The sequence below is a fragment of the Mustelus asterias genome, chromosome 1 (genome assembly GCF_964213995.1).
Source record: "Mustelus asterias chromosome 1, sMusAst1.hap1.1, whole genome shotgun sequence".
In the NCBI taxonomy this organism is placed as follows: Eukaryota; Metazoa; Chordata; class Chondrichthyes; order Carcharhiniformes; family Triakidae; genus Mustelus; species Mustelus asterias.
In genome coordinates, this window is record NC_135801.1 from 138560989 (window position 1) to 138580503 (window position 19515).

At 45.4% G+C, this 19515-nt stretch overlaps 1 protein-coding gene across 7 annotated transcripts in view; it reads right to left on the reverse strand.

The window, feature by feature from the left end:
• rusc2 (RUN and SH3 domain containing 2) overlaps positions 1 to 19515 on the reverse strand; it is a 107505-nt gene that overhangs the window by 6404 nt on the left and 81586 nt on the right. For all 7 annotated transcript variants that reach the window (XM_078219465.1, XM_078219464.1, XM_078219461.1 and 4 more), the window contains 3 exons: positions 17948 to 18053; positions 10979 to 11025; positions 4120 to 5089 (listed from right to left, as the gene is read on the reverse strand). In XM_078219465.1, the coding sequence (XP_078075591.1) occupies positions 4120 to 5089; positions 10979 to 11025; positions 17948 to 18053 (1123 nt within the window). The remainder of the gene's footprint in view (positions 1 to 4119; positions 5090 to 10978; positions 11026 to 17947; positions 18054 to 19515) is intronic.

The window sequence follows — 19515 nt, forward strand, 5'->3', positions numbered from 1 at the left end:
AAATTCCCTCCCTATCTTCATCTTAAATGGAAGACTGTTTATTTTGAAACTGTACTTTTTTTTTCATTCATGGGCATCACTGGTTGGCCAGCATTTATTGCCCATCCCTAGTTGCCCTTGAGAAAGTGGTGGTGAGCTCCTTTTTGAATCGCTGCAGTCCATGTGCTGTGGGTTGAACCACAATGCCATTAGGAAGGGAATTCCAGGATTTTGACCCAGCAACTGTGACGGAACAGCAATATATTGCCAAGTCAGGACGGTGAGTGGCTTGGAGGGAAGCTTGCAATTGATGGTGTTCCCATGTAGCTGCTGCCCTTGTCCTTCTAGGTGGAAGTGGTCTGCAATTTGAAAGGTGCTATCTAAGGATACTTGGTGAATTGCTGCACTGCATCTTGAAGATAGTAGCAGCAGTGTGTACTGAGCGTCGGTGGTGGAGGGATTGAATGTTTGTAGATGTGGTGCCAATCAAGCGGGCTGCTTTGTCCTGGATGGTGTCAAGCTTCTTGAGCGTTGTTGGAGCTGCACTCATCCAGGCAAGTGGGGAGTATTCTATCGCGCTCCTGACTTGTGCCTTGTAGATGGTGGATAGGCTTTGGGGAGTCAGGAGGTGAGTTACTCGCCGCAGTATTCCTAGCCTCTGACCTGCTCTTGTAGCCACTGTGTTTATGTGGCGAGTCCAGTTGAGTTTCTGGTCAATGGTAACCCCAAGGATGTTGACAGTGGGAGATTCAGTGATGGTTTCACTATTGACTGTCAAGGGACAGTGGTTAGAGTGTCTCTTATTGGTGATGGTCATTGCCTGACATTTGTGTGGCGCGAATGTAACTTGCCACATGTCAGCCCAAGCCTGGACATTGTCCAGATCTTGTTGCATTTGAACATGAACTGCTTCAGTATCTGAGGAGCTGCAAATGGTGCTGAACATTGCGCAATCTTCGGCGAACAGCCCTACATCTGACCTTATGATGGAGCGAAGGTCATTGATGAAGCAGCTGCAGATGGTTGGATCGAGGACACTACCCTGAGGGACTCCTGTAGAGATGTCCTGGAGCTGAGATGACTGACCCTCCACAACCATCTTCCTATGTACCAGGTATGACTCCAACTAGCAGAGAATTTGCCCCGATTCCCATTGATTCCAATTTGCTGGCTTCTATAATTTTCCCAATCTTCTGGGCTATCACATTTCTTTGCAGCATTGTATATCATTTCTTTCAGTTAGATACCCTCCTTAACTTCTTTAATTAGCCATGGATGGTGCATCCTTTTTTATATAGAGTATTTATTTTTCAATAGAAAATACCTTTATTAAGAGTTATGAACTATCTCCTTAAATATCTGCCACTCCCTTGCTATCTTACCTTTTAACCTACTTTTCCATTCCACTTTAGCCAATACTATCTTCATGCCCTTGTGAGTTCCTATATTTACATTTGAGACCCTAGTTTCAGACCTACATTTCTCCCCTTCAACCTGGATGTACAATTCTATCATACTACAATCACTCTTGCCAGTCCTGTCTTTGAACACATAACCAGGTCCAACATAGCTTGGTCCCTGATAGGTTCCAGAATGAATTGTTCTAAGAAACTGTTCAGAATGTACTCCATGAACTCATCACCTAGGCTACCTTTGCCAATTTGATTAACCTACAAATTCCCCTCCAAGTGACAAACTAACCCAAATTGGACCTACATACCTTTGTTCCTTTCTTGTCATTGCTTTAATAACATTTATAGGGAAGTAGTCACACCGCAGGCTCAGACTCCATTGGCAGGAAGGGAATGGGTGACCACCAGACAGAGCAAGAGACTAGGCACAGAGTGCAGTAATCTCCTGTGGCTATTCTCCTCCAAAATAGATTTACCACTTTGGTTACTGTTGAGGGGAAGGCTTCTTGGGGAAAGCAGCAACAGCCCAATTTGTTATACCACAGTTGGCACTGCTACATAGGGATGGAGCAATAAGTGTGGTAATGCAATAGTTATAGGAGATTCATGTGATGATATTGTGCCTTTAAGAAATGTATTTAAATCATGTTTCTTGGAAGGGGTATGTTTAAACATCAGTTCTGTTTATAGGGTGCCGATTTGTCTGCAAACCAGGCAGCTCACATGCTAATAATTGATCTTAGCTTATGGGATATTTGTTTTAATCTGAGAAAATGCATTTTTATTTATTTTGGTTTATTTCCCCTGGGGTTTCAGAATAGGAGTTTGATTTGGTTGAGTGATAGAGACAGTCATGTGTTTAAGAGGCCAATGAAGCTTACAGGGAAAAATCAAGAGCAGTTGAAAGTTCTCGAGTCCATTATCAAAGATTTATAGCAAAGCACATGGATAACAATGGTAGTGGTGGACAGAGTCAGCATGAATTTATGAAAAGGAAATCATGCTTGACAAATCTCCTGGAATTCTTCGAGGATGTAACTAGCAGAATTGATGAGGGGGAGCCAGTGGATGTAGTTTATTTGGGCATTCAAAAAGAGATTAGCATGTAAAATTAAAGAACTTGGGATTGGAGGCAGTGTACTGAGATGGATAGAAAACTGGTTGGCAGACAGGAAACAGAGTAGAAATAAATGGGTCTTTTTCAAATGGCAGGAAATGACTAGTAGGGTACCACAAGGATCAGTGCTGGGACCCCCAGCGATTATCAATGTATATTAATGATCTAGATGAGGGAACTAAATGCAATATTTCCAAATCTTTAGATGATACAAAGCTGGGTGGGAGGGTGAGCTGTGAGGAGGAAGAAGAGATGCTTCAGTGTGATTTCATACAGCTAAGTAAGTGGGCAAATGCATGGCAGATGTAGTATAATGTGGACAAATTTGAGGTTATCCACTTTGATAGCAAAAGCTGGAGGCAGATTATGAGATTGAGAGAGGGGAATGTGTAATGAGACCTGGGTGTTCTCATACACCAATCACTGAAGGTAAGCATGCAGACACAGCAGGCGGTAAAGGCGGCAAATGGTATGTTGACCTTCATGGCAAGAGGATTTGAGTACAAGAGCAGGGATGTCCTGCCACAGTTATAGAGGGCCTTGGTGAGGCCACATCTGGAATACCGGGAGCAGTGTTTGTCTCCTTATCTAAGGAAGGATGTTTGTTCTATAGAGGGAGTGCAGACTGATTTACCAGACTGATCCCTGGGATGGCAAGACTGATGTCTGAGGATGTTAGAATGTAATCAATGATAACATTGGATCTGTTGTAGTGTGACCATTGGTAACATGCTGTAATGGTCAGCTGACCCAGTAAACTGACCAGTAAAAAGTGTAACCAATGACAAAATGATGTGGTGGTCAGTTGATTTAGTATAAATAAGAAGCTGCTGCAGTTTGTGGGAGCTTGGAATGGCCCAGGGTGAGGCCTTAACTGTTGGAGTAATGAAGTTTCTTTATTAAACCTTTTTCTTTGATTTATAAATTGGAGCAAGTCTGGTTTTATTTTATTGCCTACAACTGAAGAGTTTCTTCTGGTGGATCAACAGAGGAGAGATCGAGTTGGTTGGGATTATATTTGCTGGAGTTCAGAAAAATGTGTGTGTGGGGGGGGGGGGTTTCCTCTTAGGAGATCTATAAAACTGTAGCACAATTAGACAGATTGGTCGCAGAAGAATGTTCCTGATGGAGAGGGTGTCCAAATAAAAGGAGTCATAGTCTAAAAATAAGGGGTAAACATTTTATGATGGCGATGAGGAGAAATGTATTCACCCAGAGAGCGGTAAGCCTGTAGAATTGACGACCACAAAAAGCAGTTGAGGTCAAAACATGGTACGTTTTCATGATGGATTTGATATAACTCTTGGGACGAAGGCCATCAAAGGATATAGGAGAAAGGAGGGATCAGGCTATTAAGTTGGACAATCAGCCATGATCATAATGAATGGTGGCGCAGGCTCAAAGGGACAAATGGCCTACTCCTGCTCCTATTTTCTGTATTTCTATCTTGGAACTCCCTGCCCAGCAACATTCTTGGAGCATGATCACAGGGATTGTAGCAGTTTAAGGAGAAGGGCCATCTTCTCAGGATTATCAAGAATTCCGAATAAATACAGTCCTGGCAGCGTTTATCCTACCATCTTGCAAACAAGTTTTAAAAAAATGTCTCACCTGCTTTTCTGCGATTTTACCAGTTGTGATTCTTCTTTTCTAGCCTGATTTACACTTGCACCAAACAACCGACCCAGCCACATTCCTTGTTTGCCTTCGGTATGCTCCAAATTTGGCTTTCTTTCTGGTTGTGCATCATGATCATTTGAAACAACGCTCTCATTCACCTTGTTATGCTTAAGTTCATGTAGCACAGATTCTGGAGGACTCCCCATCCAAGAAGGGTTGGCTTCATTTTTAGCATACTCAGACTGAATCTTCTTTAAGAGTTCCTTAGTGGCTGCTGCCTCTTCATTTGACTCAGTTTGACTGGACACTACATTGCAAATGTCTGAATTTTGTAATTCAAATATAGGTTGACTTTCTGCTCCTTCTGGAAAACCATCTCGAAGTGACCCTTTCTCCATGCCGGTACTTAATCGTTGAGGTACAACAGCTGTACTCTGCTTCTTTCTCTTCTCCCAGTTTACAAACTTTGACTGTTCTGAAGAACCTTCAATATATATCTGTGAGCTCTGCATGAGCTGATACCACCATCCTGCTTGCTTGTCCTTTTTAATCTCACTTACTTTCTCCTTTCTAATTCTTTCCATACTCTCTACATCTTCATTGTGTTTATCTGATGCATCTCCTGTTGTTGCACCCTTTTGTGTAATTCTTTCTGGTTTGTCCTCCCTGTTCAGTTCAGGTGCCAAACTCATATTACTGCCATCGTTGCTGCCATTGGTTCTCATGAGCTGGAAGGTGGAGTGAATGGATTGCAAGAGATCCTGCTTGACTTTGAGCTGTTCCTTCTTCTTTTGTTGCTCCTTATTCATTTGGATAACATGGTGCTCAAACATCAAATCTAAATCAAAGGGCAGTAACGAAAGAGGCTGCAGTAAAAGAAGGACCTCCTCGAACAGTGGCTGGCAAACACTGTGCGACAGTGCTAAGAAACCAGTGGAAAGATAGTGAAGTCCAATAATATCTAACCAAAGAGAAGAAAGAATTAATGTTATATTTAGTATTGAAAAATATGAAGCACTCCTATAAATTCAATAAATTTGAAGTTTTGAAAATGGTTATATTTTAAACAGTCTCTTTAATTGAAGGCAAATGAAGTAAAAAAGATTGCCTATGATCTGCTACACATTCTGTCTGCTCACAGGGTTGCGTGGCCTGGCTCCCATCAGAACAAGGGGTTCCAGGTCATGTGCTATTGAAATGCATGTGCCATGTTGAACATCTAAAAACAAGAGAAGTAGATTTTCTTGTTATTACTGCTGTCTCAGACTTTGGACAGAGTCAGAGAGGGAGAGTCTGGGAAAGAGAGCAGGGCATCAGCAGCTGACAGCAGTAGGGAAACAGCAGTTGTGTGTTAGATACCATATGGAATGGTATCTGGTCCTCTAATCAAAGATAGGAAATCAGCAGGCAATTAAGAACTTTGAAAGATTTGCCCTGGCATGGCCAGAGGAAAGAATCATCGGGGTTAGCTAAGTTAGGCATTTCTGTGAAAGGATTTTTGATGATCACTGGGCATTACAACTCAGTGAAAGAGAAGAAGTGAGCCCATTGGAAGCTGAAAGCAACGTTAGACTGGGTTTATTTTTATTCTTCCATGGGATTTAAGTGTCACTGGCTAGCCCAGTATTTCTTGCCCATTCCTAATTGCCCTTGAAAAGGTACTGGTGAGCTGACTTCTTGAATCACTGAAGTCCATGTGCTATAGGTACACACTGTGCTGTTAGGGAGGGAGTTCCAGGATTTTGATCCAGTGACAGTGAAGGAACAGCAATGTAATTCCAAATCAGGATGGTGTATGGCTTGGAAAGGGAACTCGCAGGTGATAGTGTTCCTATACATCTGCTGCTTTTGTCCTTCTATGGGGTAGAACTTAAGTTTGGAAGGAGATGGAGAAAGAGGCTTAGTGAGTTGCTGCAGTGCATCTTGTAATGCAACACACTACTGCTACTCTGTGTTAGTGGTGGAGGAAGTGGATGCTGAAGGTGGTGGGTGGGGTACCCAGTGGGCTGCTTTGTCCTGGATGGTGCTGAGCCTCTTGAGTGTTGTTGGAATTGCATACATCCAGGCAAGTGGAGAGTATTCTGTCACACTCCGGACTTATGCCTTGTAGATGTTGGGCAGACTTGGTAAGTCAAGAAGTGAGTTAATCACTGCAGAATTCCTCACGTCTGACCTGCTCTTGTAGCCACAGTCTACTGATAATTAGTTGAGTTCAGTTTCTGGTCAACGATAACCCGCAGGATGTTGATGGGAGTTTCAACGACGGTAATGCCACTGAATGTCATGGGAATATAACTGGATTCTCTCTTGTTGGAGATGGTCAGTGCCTGGCACTTTTGTGGCACAAGCGTTGGCAAGTGTTACTTGTCACTTATCAGTCCAAGCCTGAATGTTGTCTAGGTGGGCAGCACGGTAGCACAGTGGTTAGCACTGCTGCTTCACAGCTCCAGGGACCTGGGTTCCATTCCCGGCTTGGGTCACTGTCTGTGTGGAGTTTGCACGTTCTCCTCGTGTCTGCGTGGGTTTCCTCCGGGTGCTCCGGTTTCCTCCCACAGTCCAAAGATGTGCGGGTTAGGTTGATTGGCCATGCTAAAAATTGCCCTTAGTGTCCTGAGATGTGTAGGTTAGAGGGATTAGTGGGTAAATATGTAGGGATGTGGGGGTAGGGCCTGGGTGGGATTGTGGTCGGTGCAGACTCGATGGGCCGAATGGCCTCTTTCTGTACTGTAGGGTTTCTATGATTCTTTCTATGATAGGTCTTGTTGCATATGGGCACAGACTGGTCCAGTTATCTGAGGAACCATGAATGGTGCTGATCATCAGCAAACATCCCCAATTCTGACCTTAGGGCGGAGGGAAGGTCATTGATAAAGCGACTGAAAATGGTTGGGCCGAAGACCCTGAGCAACTTCTGCAGTGATATCCTGGGAGTCAGATGAACGAGCTCCAATCATCACAACGATCTCCCTTTGGGTCCTTTAAAGATTATAATTCTGAGGAGACCATGCTGCAAGGTATATATGCAGCATGGGGTTATTGGTCATGTTACAATGCTGATAAGGGATGCTTTTTCAGTAGTTTAGAGCAGGGGTCTCCAAACTACGGCCCGTAGCGGGTCACATCCGGCCCGCAGCGGGTCACATCCGGCCCGCAGTTTGGAGACCGCTGAATGACGTCATTGCGTTTACCGTGTTCTGAATTCCAATCCACAATTACTGTTGGACGACATTTATCAAAGATCCCAGGATTCTCACCGAGCAGGAATACTTTGTTGGGATACATATAGCTAACCTAAATGACCAACACGGATAGAGACAAGTAACATTTCGCACTAACGATTACTGTTGTTTAACAAAAGACGTTGGAGCGGTCTCCAAACTGCAGGCCGGATGTGGCCCGCGGGCCATAGTTTGGTGACCCCTGGTTTAGAGTATTAGTTGCCGGCTAGGTAATGTTTAATGCTTTTAGTTTGTCTAGAATAGTAAAAGTCTTAAAGAAATTGCATGACAAGATTTCAAGTTTAAGTCATTTAGAAGTTATTGGTCTCTATTGGGATCGTAATACTGCACAGGATTGGAGCACTATTGCTACGCAAGTATTCACACATATACCTTATAAGTTAAAATTCAACAATACCATTAGTGTCTTTGCAGGCTTCAATCATACACAAATGCACGCAAAACCAGATTTATTCATTACAAATTAACAAGAACCACTAGTTTAAAAACAGATTTCCTCCCCAGGGAACAAATTTGATGATAAATCTGACAACTGCACTTTACGTTAAGAATGAGAAAAGTGGCACAGCCTATGCTCAAATGGGCAATTCCGAGAAGCCCTGAATTTTGGCCCTCATTGCTTTGTTAAGGGCTCGCACGGGATAGTGTTCAACGATACAAGTCTGTGATTGGTTTATTTTGGAGTCTGGAGCAGTGGCAGGTTGGCATCACAGTCTGTGATTGGGATTTGGTGAGAGATGGGAAGATTGCAGGCCTCAGGAGTACTGTTGGGAGTGGTGGGCAAGAAGAGTACAGACCTTGAGGGGGTAGGGTTGGGAACACTGTCAGTGGAGGTGGGTAGCTAGGAGATCAGGGGTGGAGATTGGAAGTGGGGGGCGGGGGAGTGCCGAGAGGGTGGGAAAGAGGGGAAAACAGACGTGGGAGATCTTGGGACCAGGTGCTGCAGCAATTACGGTAAACATCTTTTTATTTGGGTCGTGACATTCTTGTTGGGTTTACTCCAGTATCCTAGAGCAAAGTAATGTTGCAGCACAGACCAGGATGCAGAAATAAGGCCCCTTATTTGCATATACAAATGGACTAATGCCTGCTTCAGATCTAGACTCTCTTTTTTGCCCTTTACTATGATGATGTCTGGTGCAATTTTCAGTAACCTTATGCTCTTGAACGCATCAGATATCATTTTGATTGCCAACTGAAAAAAAATTAAGCTGGGAAACACCACACTGGTAATGTGTATTTGTAAATTCATCTCTTACAAGTTCACCTGCAATGAAGGTAAACTAACTGCCCCACAATTTCATAGCAAATCTTTCCCCTTTCTTGAACAGGGATGTAATATTTACCATCCTCCAATTCTATTTTCAAAGGGTTATTATGGTTAGTCTTTTTATTAAATCGTGTCCAAACTCCTTTGGCACATTTTAAAATACCCTTTTGTTTTGACTATTCATTTCTAGAAGTGACTCAGCATTTTCTTCCAGGTACTTTTACAGTCCAAATTTTACCTTCCTCTGGAACAGAGATGCAAAATAAGCATCTCACTGCCACACTTTCTAACTTGCAATTGCAAGAACCTACATTTACTCAACGATTCTTTTCTTGTTGGGAGCTTGTAAAAAATTATTTGTCTTAATCTCTAGTTTTCTATCATACACACTCAGCCTTCACATATAATGGCCCTTTGAGAATTGTTCCGCTGTTACAATAACTCAAATTACTTGCAGATAATAAAATAGAAGTTATGAAAAATGGAGCTTCCAAATCCCCACCATTTTTGGAAATCCTCTAATCTGGGTTTGAAGGGGGCATATGGAGAATCTCTCTTATGATGCAGAGTGTTAACACCTTTGAAACAGATTGGTGCTACCTCCAAATAAGAATTCTACCACGTATTGCATGGTCAATGTACAGTATGCCTGCATGATCATAGAGAAATGATCATAGAGGTTTACAGCATGGAAACAGGCCCTTCAGCCCAACTTGTCCATGCCGCCCAGTTTTTACCACTAAGATAGTCCCAATTGCCTGTATTTGGCCCATATCACTCTATACTCATCTTACCCACGTAACTGTCTAACTGCTTTTCAAAAGACAAAATTGTACCCTCCTCTACTCCTCTCTCTAGCAGCTCGTTACAGACTCACACCACCCTCAGTGAAAAAATTGCCTCTTTTGCATCTTGCTCCTCTTACCTTAAATCTATGCCCTCTGGTTTTAGACTCCCCTATCTTTGGGAAAAGATGTTGACTATCTACCTTATCTATGCCCCTCATTATTTTATAGACCTCTATAAGGTCACCCCTCAACCTCCTACGCTCCAGGGAAAATATCCCAGTCTATCCAGCCACTCCTTATAACTCAAACCATCAAGTCCCGGTAGCATCCTAGTAACTCCTTTCTGCACTCTTTCTAGTTTAATAATATCCTTTTTATCATGGGGGACCAGAACTGTACACAGTATTCCAAAGTGTGGCCTTACTAATGTCTTGTATAACTTCAACAGGATGTCCCAACTCCTGTAATCCATCCTGTATTCAATGTGCTGACCAATGGAACCAAGCATGCCAAATGCCTTCTTCACCACCCTGTCCATCTGTGACTCCACTTTCAAGGAGCTTTGAACTGATACTCCTAGATCTCTTTGTTCTATAACTCTCCCCAATGCCCTACCATTAACTGAATAGATCCTGCCCCGATTTGATCTACCAAAATGCATCACCTCACATTTATCTAAATTAAACTCCATCTGCCATTCATCAGCCCACTGGCCCAATTGATCAAGGTCCTGTTGCAATCCTAGGTAACCTTCTTCATTGTCCACTATGCACCAATCGTGGAGTCATCTGCAAACTTACTAACCATGCCTCCTAAATTCTCATCCAAATCATTAATATAAATAACAAGTGGACCCAGCACCGATCCCCGAGGCACACCGCTGGTCACAGTCCTCCAATTTGAAAAATAATCCTTTACAACCACCCTCTGGCTTCTGTCGTCAAGCCAATTTTGTATCCAATTGGCTACCTCACCCTGGATCCTGTGAGATTTAACCTTATGCAACAACTTACCATGCGGTACCTTGTCCTGCATCATAAGAGAGGTTCTCCATATGCCACCTTCAAACCCAGATTAGAGGATTTCCAAAAATGGTGGGAATTTGGAAGCTGCATTTTCCATAACTTTATTTTGTTTATGATGTAAATATAGTTGTCACAGAACAGATTTTAGTGGATCCACAGTACTACTTTTCAGTGTCAAATTGATTTCTCGAGAGATCAACTCCATTACGAAGAACTTGGATCAGGATGAGATGAAAATATTTTCCAGTTAAGCCGACAAAGGTTTTCTTCATGCCCAACAGAGCACCAAGGCCCTGCTCCAAATGTTCAAACCGCAATGGACAGGTGTGCCTCGTCCTTAATGCTAATGACTCCAACTGTAGAATCGCTCATGGAGTCAACACTAGGTGTGACTAGTAGATGAAAGACCTATCCTGTTCTGGTAGTCAACCACCTTAAGGGATTTCCAGTCCAGGGTCATTAATGTTGTGAAAGTAAATTTATAAATTTAAAATATATCTAGCAACAGCAATTGTAACATGATCTTACCTTCATGATTATACAAGTGATTAAACCAAAACTCCAAGGATCTGATACTGCAAAGAACAAAGAAATTATATAAGTATAATAAAATGGTACCCTCTGGTGGTAGTTACTTCATAAATGTTTAATCCAGGAATATAGTTTATTTATACCACGACTAACAGGGATGTCACACTGTATTGTGTCACAGATTCTATGACTCAGTCAATAAGAGGGAATGCTTGTAGGCAGTGGGTGTGCATGACAACCCAGCACTGTGTGTGAAAGGTAACGGTGAATGAATGGAGAGGGAGGGGTGTGGGGATGGGGAGGCTGGTGATGTCCAGGTTAGTGGGGCATGGGAGGCCGGCAATGTGCGTGGGGGTGGGCGAGAGGCCAGGTACAGACAAACCATGGCTGGGATTCTCCCAAAAAAATTCTAAATGTCGAATTTGTGTAAAAACTGGAGGGCATCTCAGCGGGATTTTCAAAATGAATCTGCAACACTCTGAACTGCAGAGTGCACCAGTGTGAATCACACTGAAAAGTGGTGGACAGCCTATTCCTGCTGAAGAGGCTGAAATCAGCGCGGTGAGCGGGCCACGTGCATTTGCCAATCTCTGGGAGATTGCTAAACAAATCCTCCCAGCATTGATATCGCTGGCCTCTCACCCACTCCCCACACACATCGCCAGCCTCCCCATCCCCCACTGACCCGGAAATCGCCAGCCTCTCCATCCCCACTGACCCGGACAGTGCCGGCCTCCCCATCCCCACGCCACATCCCCCCCATTCACTCACTGTTGGCTTTCACACAGAGCGCACTGGGCTGCCATGCACACCCACTGCCTACGAGCATTCCCTCTTGTTGAGTGAGACCCTTGAGCATCCCTTCTTCCTCCCCCCAGACACAGTACCTTGCTGAGTTAACCCAATCAGTACCTTTGGAGATGGCTCACCCTCTATTGAAATCAGGTTGCCCGTACATTATTCACAATGAAATTTAACTAACAGGACCATGAGTGGCCCAAACTGTCTGTACCTAGACTCCTTTAGCAAGGCCGAGCTGTATATAAGCTGCAAGTATGGACACAGAGGCAGTCACGCCAGGAAGATGGCACACAGGAGAAATGCTCCCAGATTTTCAGAGGGTGATCAGGCCCACCTGCTGGATGCAGTGGAGGAGAAGCGCGAGCTGCGCTATCCCACTGAGGGCTGTCATGCAAGGGGCTGGATGGCAAATGCCATCCGGGAGGCAGTACCTGCAGCTGTAAGTACCCGGGCACTGGCACGTCGCTCCGGAGACCAGTACCGGAAAAAGATGAACAACCTTCTTCGGGCAGCAAGGGTGAGTGAGCGTCCCGTTCTGAAATCAGTACATGTGCTGTGCTTACAATGTGAAACCATCCCCAGAAACCTTATGGGCAGTCACCAACCACTCCCGAACCCCTCCCAGCACCGACTCCAACCCCTGTGGAAACCACCCCCCCCTTTCATCAACACCACACAGGGGGTGGCATTGCCCTGGAAAGGCTCACACAAGCGCCCCACCCCCCACACATTACACCCCGTGCCCTTCCATACATCATGTTTTCAATCTCCCTGATGTCCCCACAGGCGAAAACTGCACATAACTGCCGAGAGAGGGAGAAAACTGGTGGTGGAGTACCTGAGCTGCACATACTCATGGGGTTTGAGCAGTGTGCTCTGGATCTGGCAGAGGAGGAGGAGCATAGAATGGTCTCCGGCAGCCAGGTCGGCGTCTGGCATGCAAGTGAGCATCAGGTGAACCCTACTCCCAAGGTCTTCTTTGTTCCATACTGCGCGGGCTGTTCTCCCTCCCTTCCACTAACTTGTGTCCTTTCTTACAGGGGTGGACCCTGATGCTCCAGGCCTTTCTGGTGTCGTCGACCCTCCTGCTGCTCATGCTGAGACCCCCGAGGGCACCTCGGACAACACCTCGGAGGGAGGCCCCGAAGAATCCTCAGATGACAGCACAAGTGAATCGGCACAGGCAGCAACAACACAACCCACCAACACAGAGACTATCACAACAGGGGGGCATGTTAGTGGTGAGGCTTCTGGGTCACTTACTGGTGAGCACACCACAGCTGCTGATGCACTTTGGGTGGAGGCGGGAATATCCGGGGGCTCAGGCAGACGGAAGTCTGCCGGAGGCGAGGAATCAGCTGGCCTCAAGCCAGATGCCAGGCCGCAGGTTTCGTTCACCCTGAAGCTGGTGGAGATACATCAGCAAACCCGGGGAGTTGTGGATGGACTGTGTAGATGAGTCTAGAGTGCTGTTGCAGGAGGTGGTGCCGGCACAGCGTAGTAACTAGGCCAGCACTGCAAAGGTGGCGTCCGCAGTGGAGCATTTGGCATCATGGGTGACAGGGTCCAGGCCATCCTGGAGACACAGCGGGCCATGGTCGAGGGTGTCGCTGGCAGTCTGGAGGCACATCGGGCCATGGCCATGAGTGTCGGGGGCAGGTTGGAGATACAGCTGGCCATGGCTGGGGCTCTCGCAGGGATTCTGGAGGCACAGCAGGTCCTGGCTGTGGGCCTCGGCAACCTTGCCTCGTTTCAGAGGACTAATGCTGAGGAGCTCCAGAGCTTGGCTCAGTTTAAGTTTATTTATTAGTGTCACAAGCAGACCTACATTAACACTGCAATGAAGTTACTGTGAAAATCCCCTAGTTGCCACACCACGGCGCCTGTTCAGGTACACTGAGGGAGAATTTAGCGGGCCAATGCACCAACCCGCACGTCTTTCATACTGTGGGAGGAAACCAGAGCACCAGGAGGAAAGCCGTGCAGACATGGAGAGACTGTGACCCGAGCCAGGAATTGAACCTGGGTCCCTGGCGCTGAGGCAGCAGTGTTAACCACTGTCCCACCCCACAGAATGCTGTAGCGGAGAGGCTCCAGAGCTTGGCCCAGTCTGAGAGCCAAGGAATCACAGACCATGGGGCAAATGTATCTGGGCCTCCAGAACTGGTAGAGCCAGGTGACGCCAGAGCTTCTGGAGCTCAGCCCAGCTGCCCCGGCACCCCATGGAGTGTCCCTAGGGCCTAAGGGCACCCCGAGGGAAGGCCCCATTTCGGGGCCTTACACCCAGGAGACTCCGGACGTTCCCAGACCTTCCAAATCCCTCCTTCCTCACACCGAGGAATCTCAGGACTAGCTGGATGAACAGGGTGGCACCAAAACATCTGTGTCATCCGCAAGTCGGCCGGAGCCGTCGAGGTCTCGGCCCCCCAGGGGACACCCACCAAAGCATCACAGGCAGCTGGGCGCCTCCACCTACGATGTGCATCCTGGGGGAGCACTTAGATGAAGCAGTAGATCAGAAAGTTGTAGGGCATGCATGAAGGTGAGAGGGTGAGGGAGGGGTGAAGGAAAGCGTGGGGGGTGGGGTGAAAGGGGGTGGGGAGGGGAAGGGTCAGTAGGGTCGAGGGGACTGCTTTGGGTTGGAGGGGTGTGGTTGCAGTGTCTCCTGGGGTGTGGTGGGATGGTGGTGGTAGCAGCCGCCACACTGCACACAGCACCAACTAGGTGAAGCTATTAAAGAATCCCTTGCAGCCTCGTCCTGCTGGACCCTCACCATTGCCGCCTGTCCTCTATCCTCCAGCTCCTCTTACGGCACCTCCTCCACATCCTGCAAGTGTGGATCCTCCTCCTCCAGGTGGTCTCCCAGCTGCTGCGCGATATTGTGCAGAATGAAGAAAACGATTACGATGCAGGAGACCTGCACAGCGCTGTACTGCAGGCCACCCCAGAGCAGTCCAGGCATGGAACCACATTTTCAGCAGGCCTAAGCACCGCTCAACAATGGACTGGGTGGCAGCATGGGCCTCATTATAACGAGTCTCCGCCTCAGTCTCGGGCCTCAACACTGGCATCATCAGCCATGACCTCAGTGGGTAGCCCTTGTCCCCCATGAGCCATCCTGGCAGCCTGGACTAGTCTTCAAAGAGCCCAGGGATGTCCGAACACCTCAGGACGTGGTTGTCATGGACACTCCCATGGTGCCGTGCATAGACCTGCATGATGAGCTGGTGGTCACAGACATTGGACATGGAGTGAAAGCCCTTCCTGTTTATAAAATGTTGCCCCTTACCTCGCGGGGTCGCAGGGTGATGTGTGTCCCATCCACAGCCCCCTGCAGATGGGGCATTCCAGCTATGGCGGCAAAGCCTGCAGCCCGGGCCTGGCCAACATCAAAATATATGTACTCGCCTGCCTGGACGTACAAAGCATTTGTGACCTGGTGCACACACCTGTGGACAGAGGCTTGAGAAATGCCACAGATGTCCCCACTGGGTGCCTGGAACGATCCTGTGACATAAAAGATGAGGGCCGCCGTCACCTTGACTTCTACTGAGAGCGGGTGCCCTCCCCTCTCCGGAGGTGCCAGGTCTGCCAAGACCTGACACAGGTGCCGCACCATCTCTTTGTGCAGGCAGAGACAGCGCCGGCACATGGCCTCAGATAGGCCCTCAAAGGACCTCCGTTTCCAGTAGAGCCTCCACATCCTCCTTCTCCCAGCACCCCACTGCGGCAGACTGCATTCCCACTTCCTGGGCCTCACCGGCAGCCCCCTGCCCTCCTCCTACAAAGTCTGCCACTGGCTACTCCTGCAGTGGCCGTGCAACTCTCTCCACCTCCTGGTCAAACAGGAATCAGAGGTCGTGTGGCCTAGTTCTGCCTTACTTTCCAACCACATATGGGAAGAACAATCAGCTGAACACTGATAGTCCTAATGTCAATGGTTCCCAGCACAACGTGTCTACTGTTTCAGGCTGAACCTCCCTGTTTGCCACCTCAGTATTCTGTTCAACCCATAGCTGAACTTCCAATTTTATATCTTCTCCCATTACAAATATCATCTAATACCACTTCCACTCCTGCCTGAACCCAATGTTGCTGTAATATATCTCTAGATTTGGTTATTCCAATGCCTTTTGCAACAGCCTCACACACTCCATTCTGCCAAATAAATGTTTACATTTTTTGCCTGCACTAACCTACCATTCTATATGTTAATTTTTTAGTACATGAACAACTTATTGATACAAATCCTGAATTTAACATTTCCCAGTTTGAATCCATGTCTTTTATCTTACAATATTTGATTAAGTAGAAATAGGGCTCCAAGTAAACTTTGCTTATTCCACATAACATGTTCATAAACCCCCTCTCATTCACCTAGTTTCAGGTTATTGCATTCACAATAATTTTCATAATTCAGTTGGTGGAATAGTCTCCAGTTTAATATTGCTCCCGACAGGTGTACACTATTTCCTCTGTCAACCATTTCATGTTCAACTCCAAGTTGTCCCTCATCCACCAACTACCTTCAAGGAGAAATTTTATACAACTTTAATTACACACACCCCCCCCCCCCCCCCAACGCCGCAAGGTCCATTATATGTTTCATGCCAACTCCTGCCCTTCAGCCACTTCATGATCCCTCATCTGTCCATGCCAACTCATGAACGTTCCATGCCCATTCAACCAGAATGCACTATGTATGCACAATGAGCCAAAAAATAAGAATCACAAGTTTCGAACAGCTGAGAGAAAAAAAACGCTCATTCACTCATCGTCTTTTGAAAAAAGAATCCGTTGTTCCAAAAGCTCTACCAAAATGTCGATCAATCAGACCATTAAAGCATCAATGAGAGGCTTAAAACACTTCACAACTCTTAATCTTGTCCAAGCAGACATTGAGCAGATATCACGTAAAGAATTTATTATACTACTTAAAGATATCAATCAAGCAGTCAACAATTATGACTTCCACATGTCCTCATTTTGAAGCTTGGCTAAGGCTCCAGACCAATAAGAGCATGAGCTCAGCAGGCTTCGGTTTTAACAAGTGAAGTGAATCGTTAACTTTGCTATTGGTACTTCAATGTCTGTCTGACTGACCCTTCACAATGCTGCTGAGGATTTGGAGAGAAGCTGGCCTGACTATGAAAATTGGGGAGAGCTAGGAGACACCTGCACTGCAATGGAGCTGGCCAGGTGAGGAGTGCATGGAGTGGATCTTATCCTGCACCAGCAAAAATTGGGGGTGCCAGGAATGCAATGGGAATCCCAGAATCAGGTCCTGCCCACCAATTTTAAATAGCTCTGTTCGCAAAACTCCAGGCCTTTCACTGTGTTCAATCATCTTCCGTCAGAGATTGGAGGGATTTGGTACAGTCCATGTCAGAAAAAAATGCAAATAGTTTGTATTGTTATTTGTTTTCCCATACTTTGTGTAACAGAGACTGAAAATCTTATGCATTATTTGCAGTACTTAAACAAAGTTATTTTATGGTTTCCCCTTCCTATCTGGGTTTTCCTGTACATAAGAGTTATCACTCAAAGTAACATGAATGATAGTAGTTGTCATTAAACCTGGATGTCACATAAAACAGAATCATTAAAGTTAAGACGGCATAAATTAGATCATATGAGAATATGTAAAAATCAGTCAAAGCCAATTTAATGTCCACCCTGTGGTGAGTTTGGTGATGGGGCATTAAATCAAATGGAAGAGTGACTTGTTGCCTTCCTGCCTCCTCCCCAATTAACTCCTTGACTAGAAGGCTTGTGGATGGCCTTCCTACCCTGCTGCCAATTGAGGCGCTTATGGAGCAACTGAGGTCCACTTAAGGGCCCCATCCTGCTGCTGCCAGTATTAACCCATCCTCAGTCCTTGCTCTTGACCTCCTTTTCCACAACCCCCAGCCTTAAAACCTCCACCCCCCCCCTCAAATCACTCGCCTGCGGCCAGGGATCTAGTGACGATACTAGGCCTCAGGTGGGTATTTGACTGTTAATAATTTAAAAGGACATTTTAAATGATGCATTCAGCAAAACTTTATAGCAACGTTCATTTCTATAAATTTTATAAAGTGCATCCCAGAATATTGTCATCATTCTGAACACTGTTAATGCAATACTAACTTTGTTTTTAAGTTCTGACGATTTGTTATTACTTACTTCAGGAGGCCAAAGATGAATGCATTAAATCTTGTGCTGTGGCTTGTTAACTCTGAGTACTGACTTATCTTACAAAAAAGACTGTTAAGTGCCTTGGTAGAAGGACCTGAAAAGAAAATAAGATGAATCATCAAAGCAGTAATGATAGGATAGCACATTTTATTTGGAGGATGCGGTGATAGCAATTTCTGGATGGAGGTGAATTGGGTTAGAATATTGCCCCATCAGTTCCAAGACCTTGAATTTAATCAAATTGTGGCAAAATTGGGCTCAGTGTCTCTTCCAAGACATCTGTGAAAGGTTCTTTCTGAAATTAATTTCACTGGCAGTCTTACTCCATATTTAAATGATAGAATAAAAGCAAAAAGCTTTCCAGAATTTAGTTTCAATTTGACCTGTTCACTGCTCAAGACTATGTTGTTGTATTGGTCAAACAGGGTATACATCTCCTAATTTATGTTTTGACACATCAAGCCAAATTGTATAACTGTATTAATATTTTGTTTCACATAGTGCAAACAATTTGCAGTATCTATTTTCTGAGGGATATGGTTAAGTATTAAAATGACAGTCGATATTATTTATACAATTGGAGGGTCACATATACAGGGTCACAATAAATATATAGATGCTACTTCCTGAAAGAAGTTCATCCATCAGGCGAACCAGATGTATTCTGGTGTTGGAACATGGGGTAAATGAAGAAGCAAAGAAACACCTGGGAAGTTAGAAAATTACCCCAAGAGAAAGATAGTCAGAAGTTTAAAAGCTAGCTTAGCATGTAAAATAAATTATTGTGCAAGATATGGTGGTTGTATCATTAGGTTGTAATTGATACTGTGGCTTGATAAGTCTGCCAAAGAAAAAGGCCTTGGTTACAAAAGCTTGAATGATGAAAATGAGAATTTACGGGGCACGGTCAGTAAGTTTGCAGATGACACCAAGATTGGTGGCATAGTGGACAGTGAGGAAGGTTATCGAGGATTGCAACAGGATCTTGATCAAATGGGCCAGTGAGCCAATGAATGGCAGATGGATTTTAATTTAGATAAACGCGAGGGGATGCATTTTGGTAGATTGAACCAGGGCAGGACTTACTCAGTTAATGGTAGGGTGCTGGGGAGAGTTATAAAACAAAGAGATCTCGGAGTACAGGTTCATAGCTCCTTGAAAGTGGAGTCACAGATGGAGAGAGTGGTGAAGAAAGCATTCGGCATGCTTGGTTTCATTGGTCAGAACATTGAATACAGGAGTTGGGATGACTTGAAGTTATACAAGACATTAGCAAGACCACACTTGGAATACTGTGTACGGTTCTGGTCACCCTATTATAGAAAGGATATTATCGAACTAGAAAGAGTGCAGAAAAGATTTACTAGGATGCTACCAGGACTTGATGGTTTGAGTTATAAGGAGAGGCTGGATAGACTGGGACTTTTTTCCTGGAGCATAGGAGGCTTAGGGGTGATCTCATTGAGGTCTATAAAATAATGTAGGGCATAGATAAGGCAGATAATCAACATCTTTTCCCAAAGGTAGGGGAGTCTAAAACTAAAGAGCATAGGTTT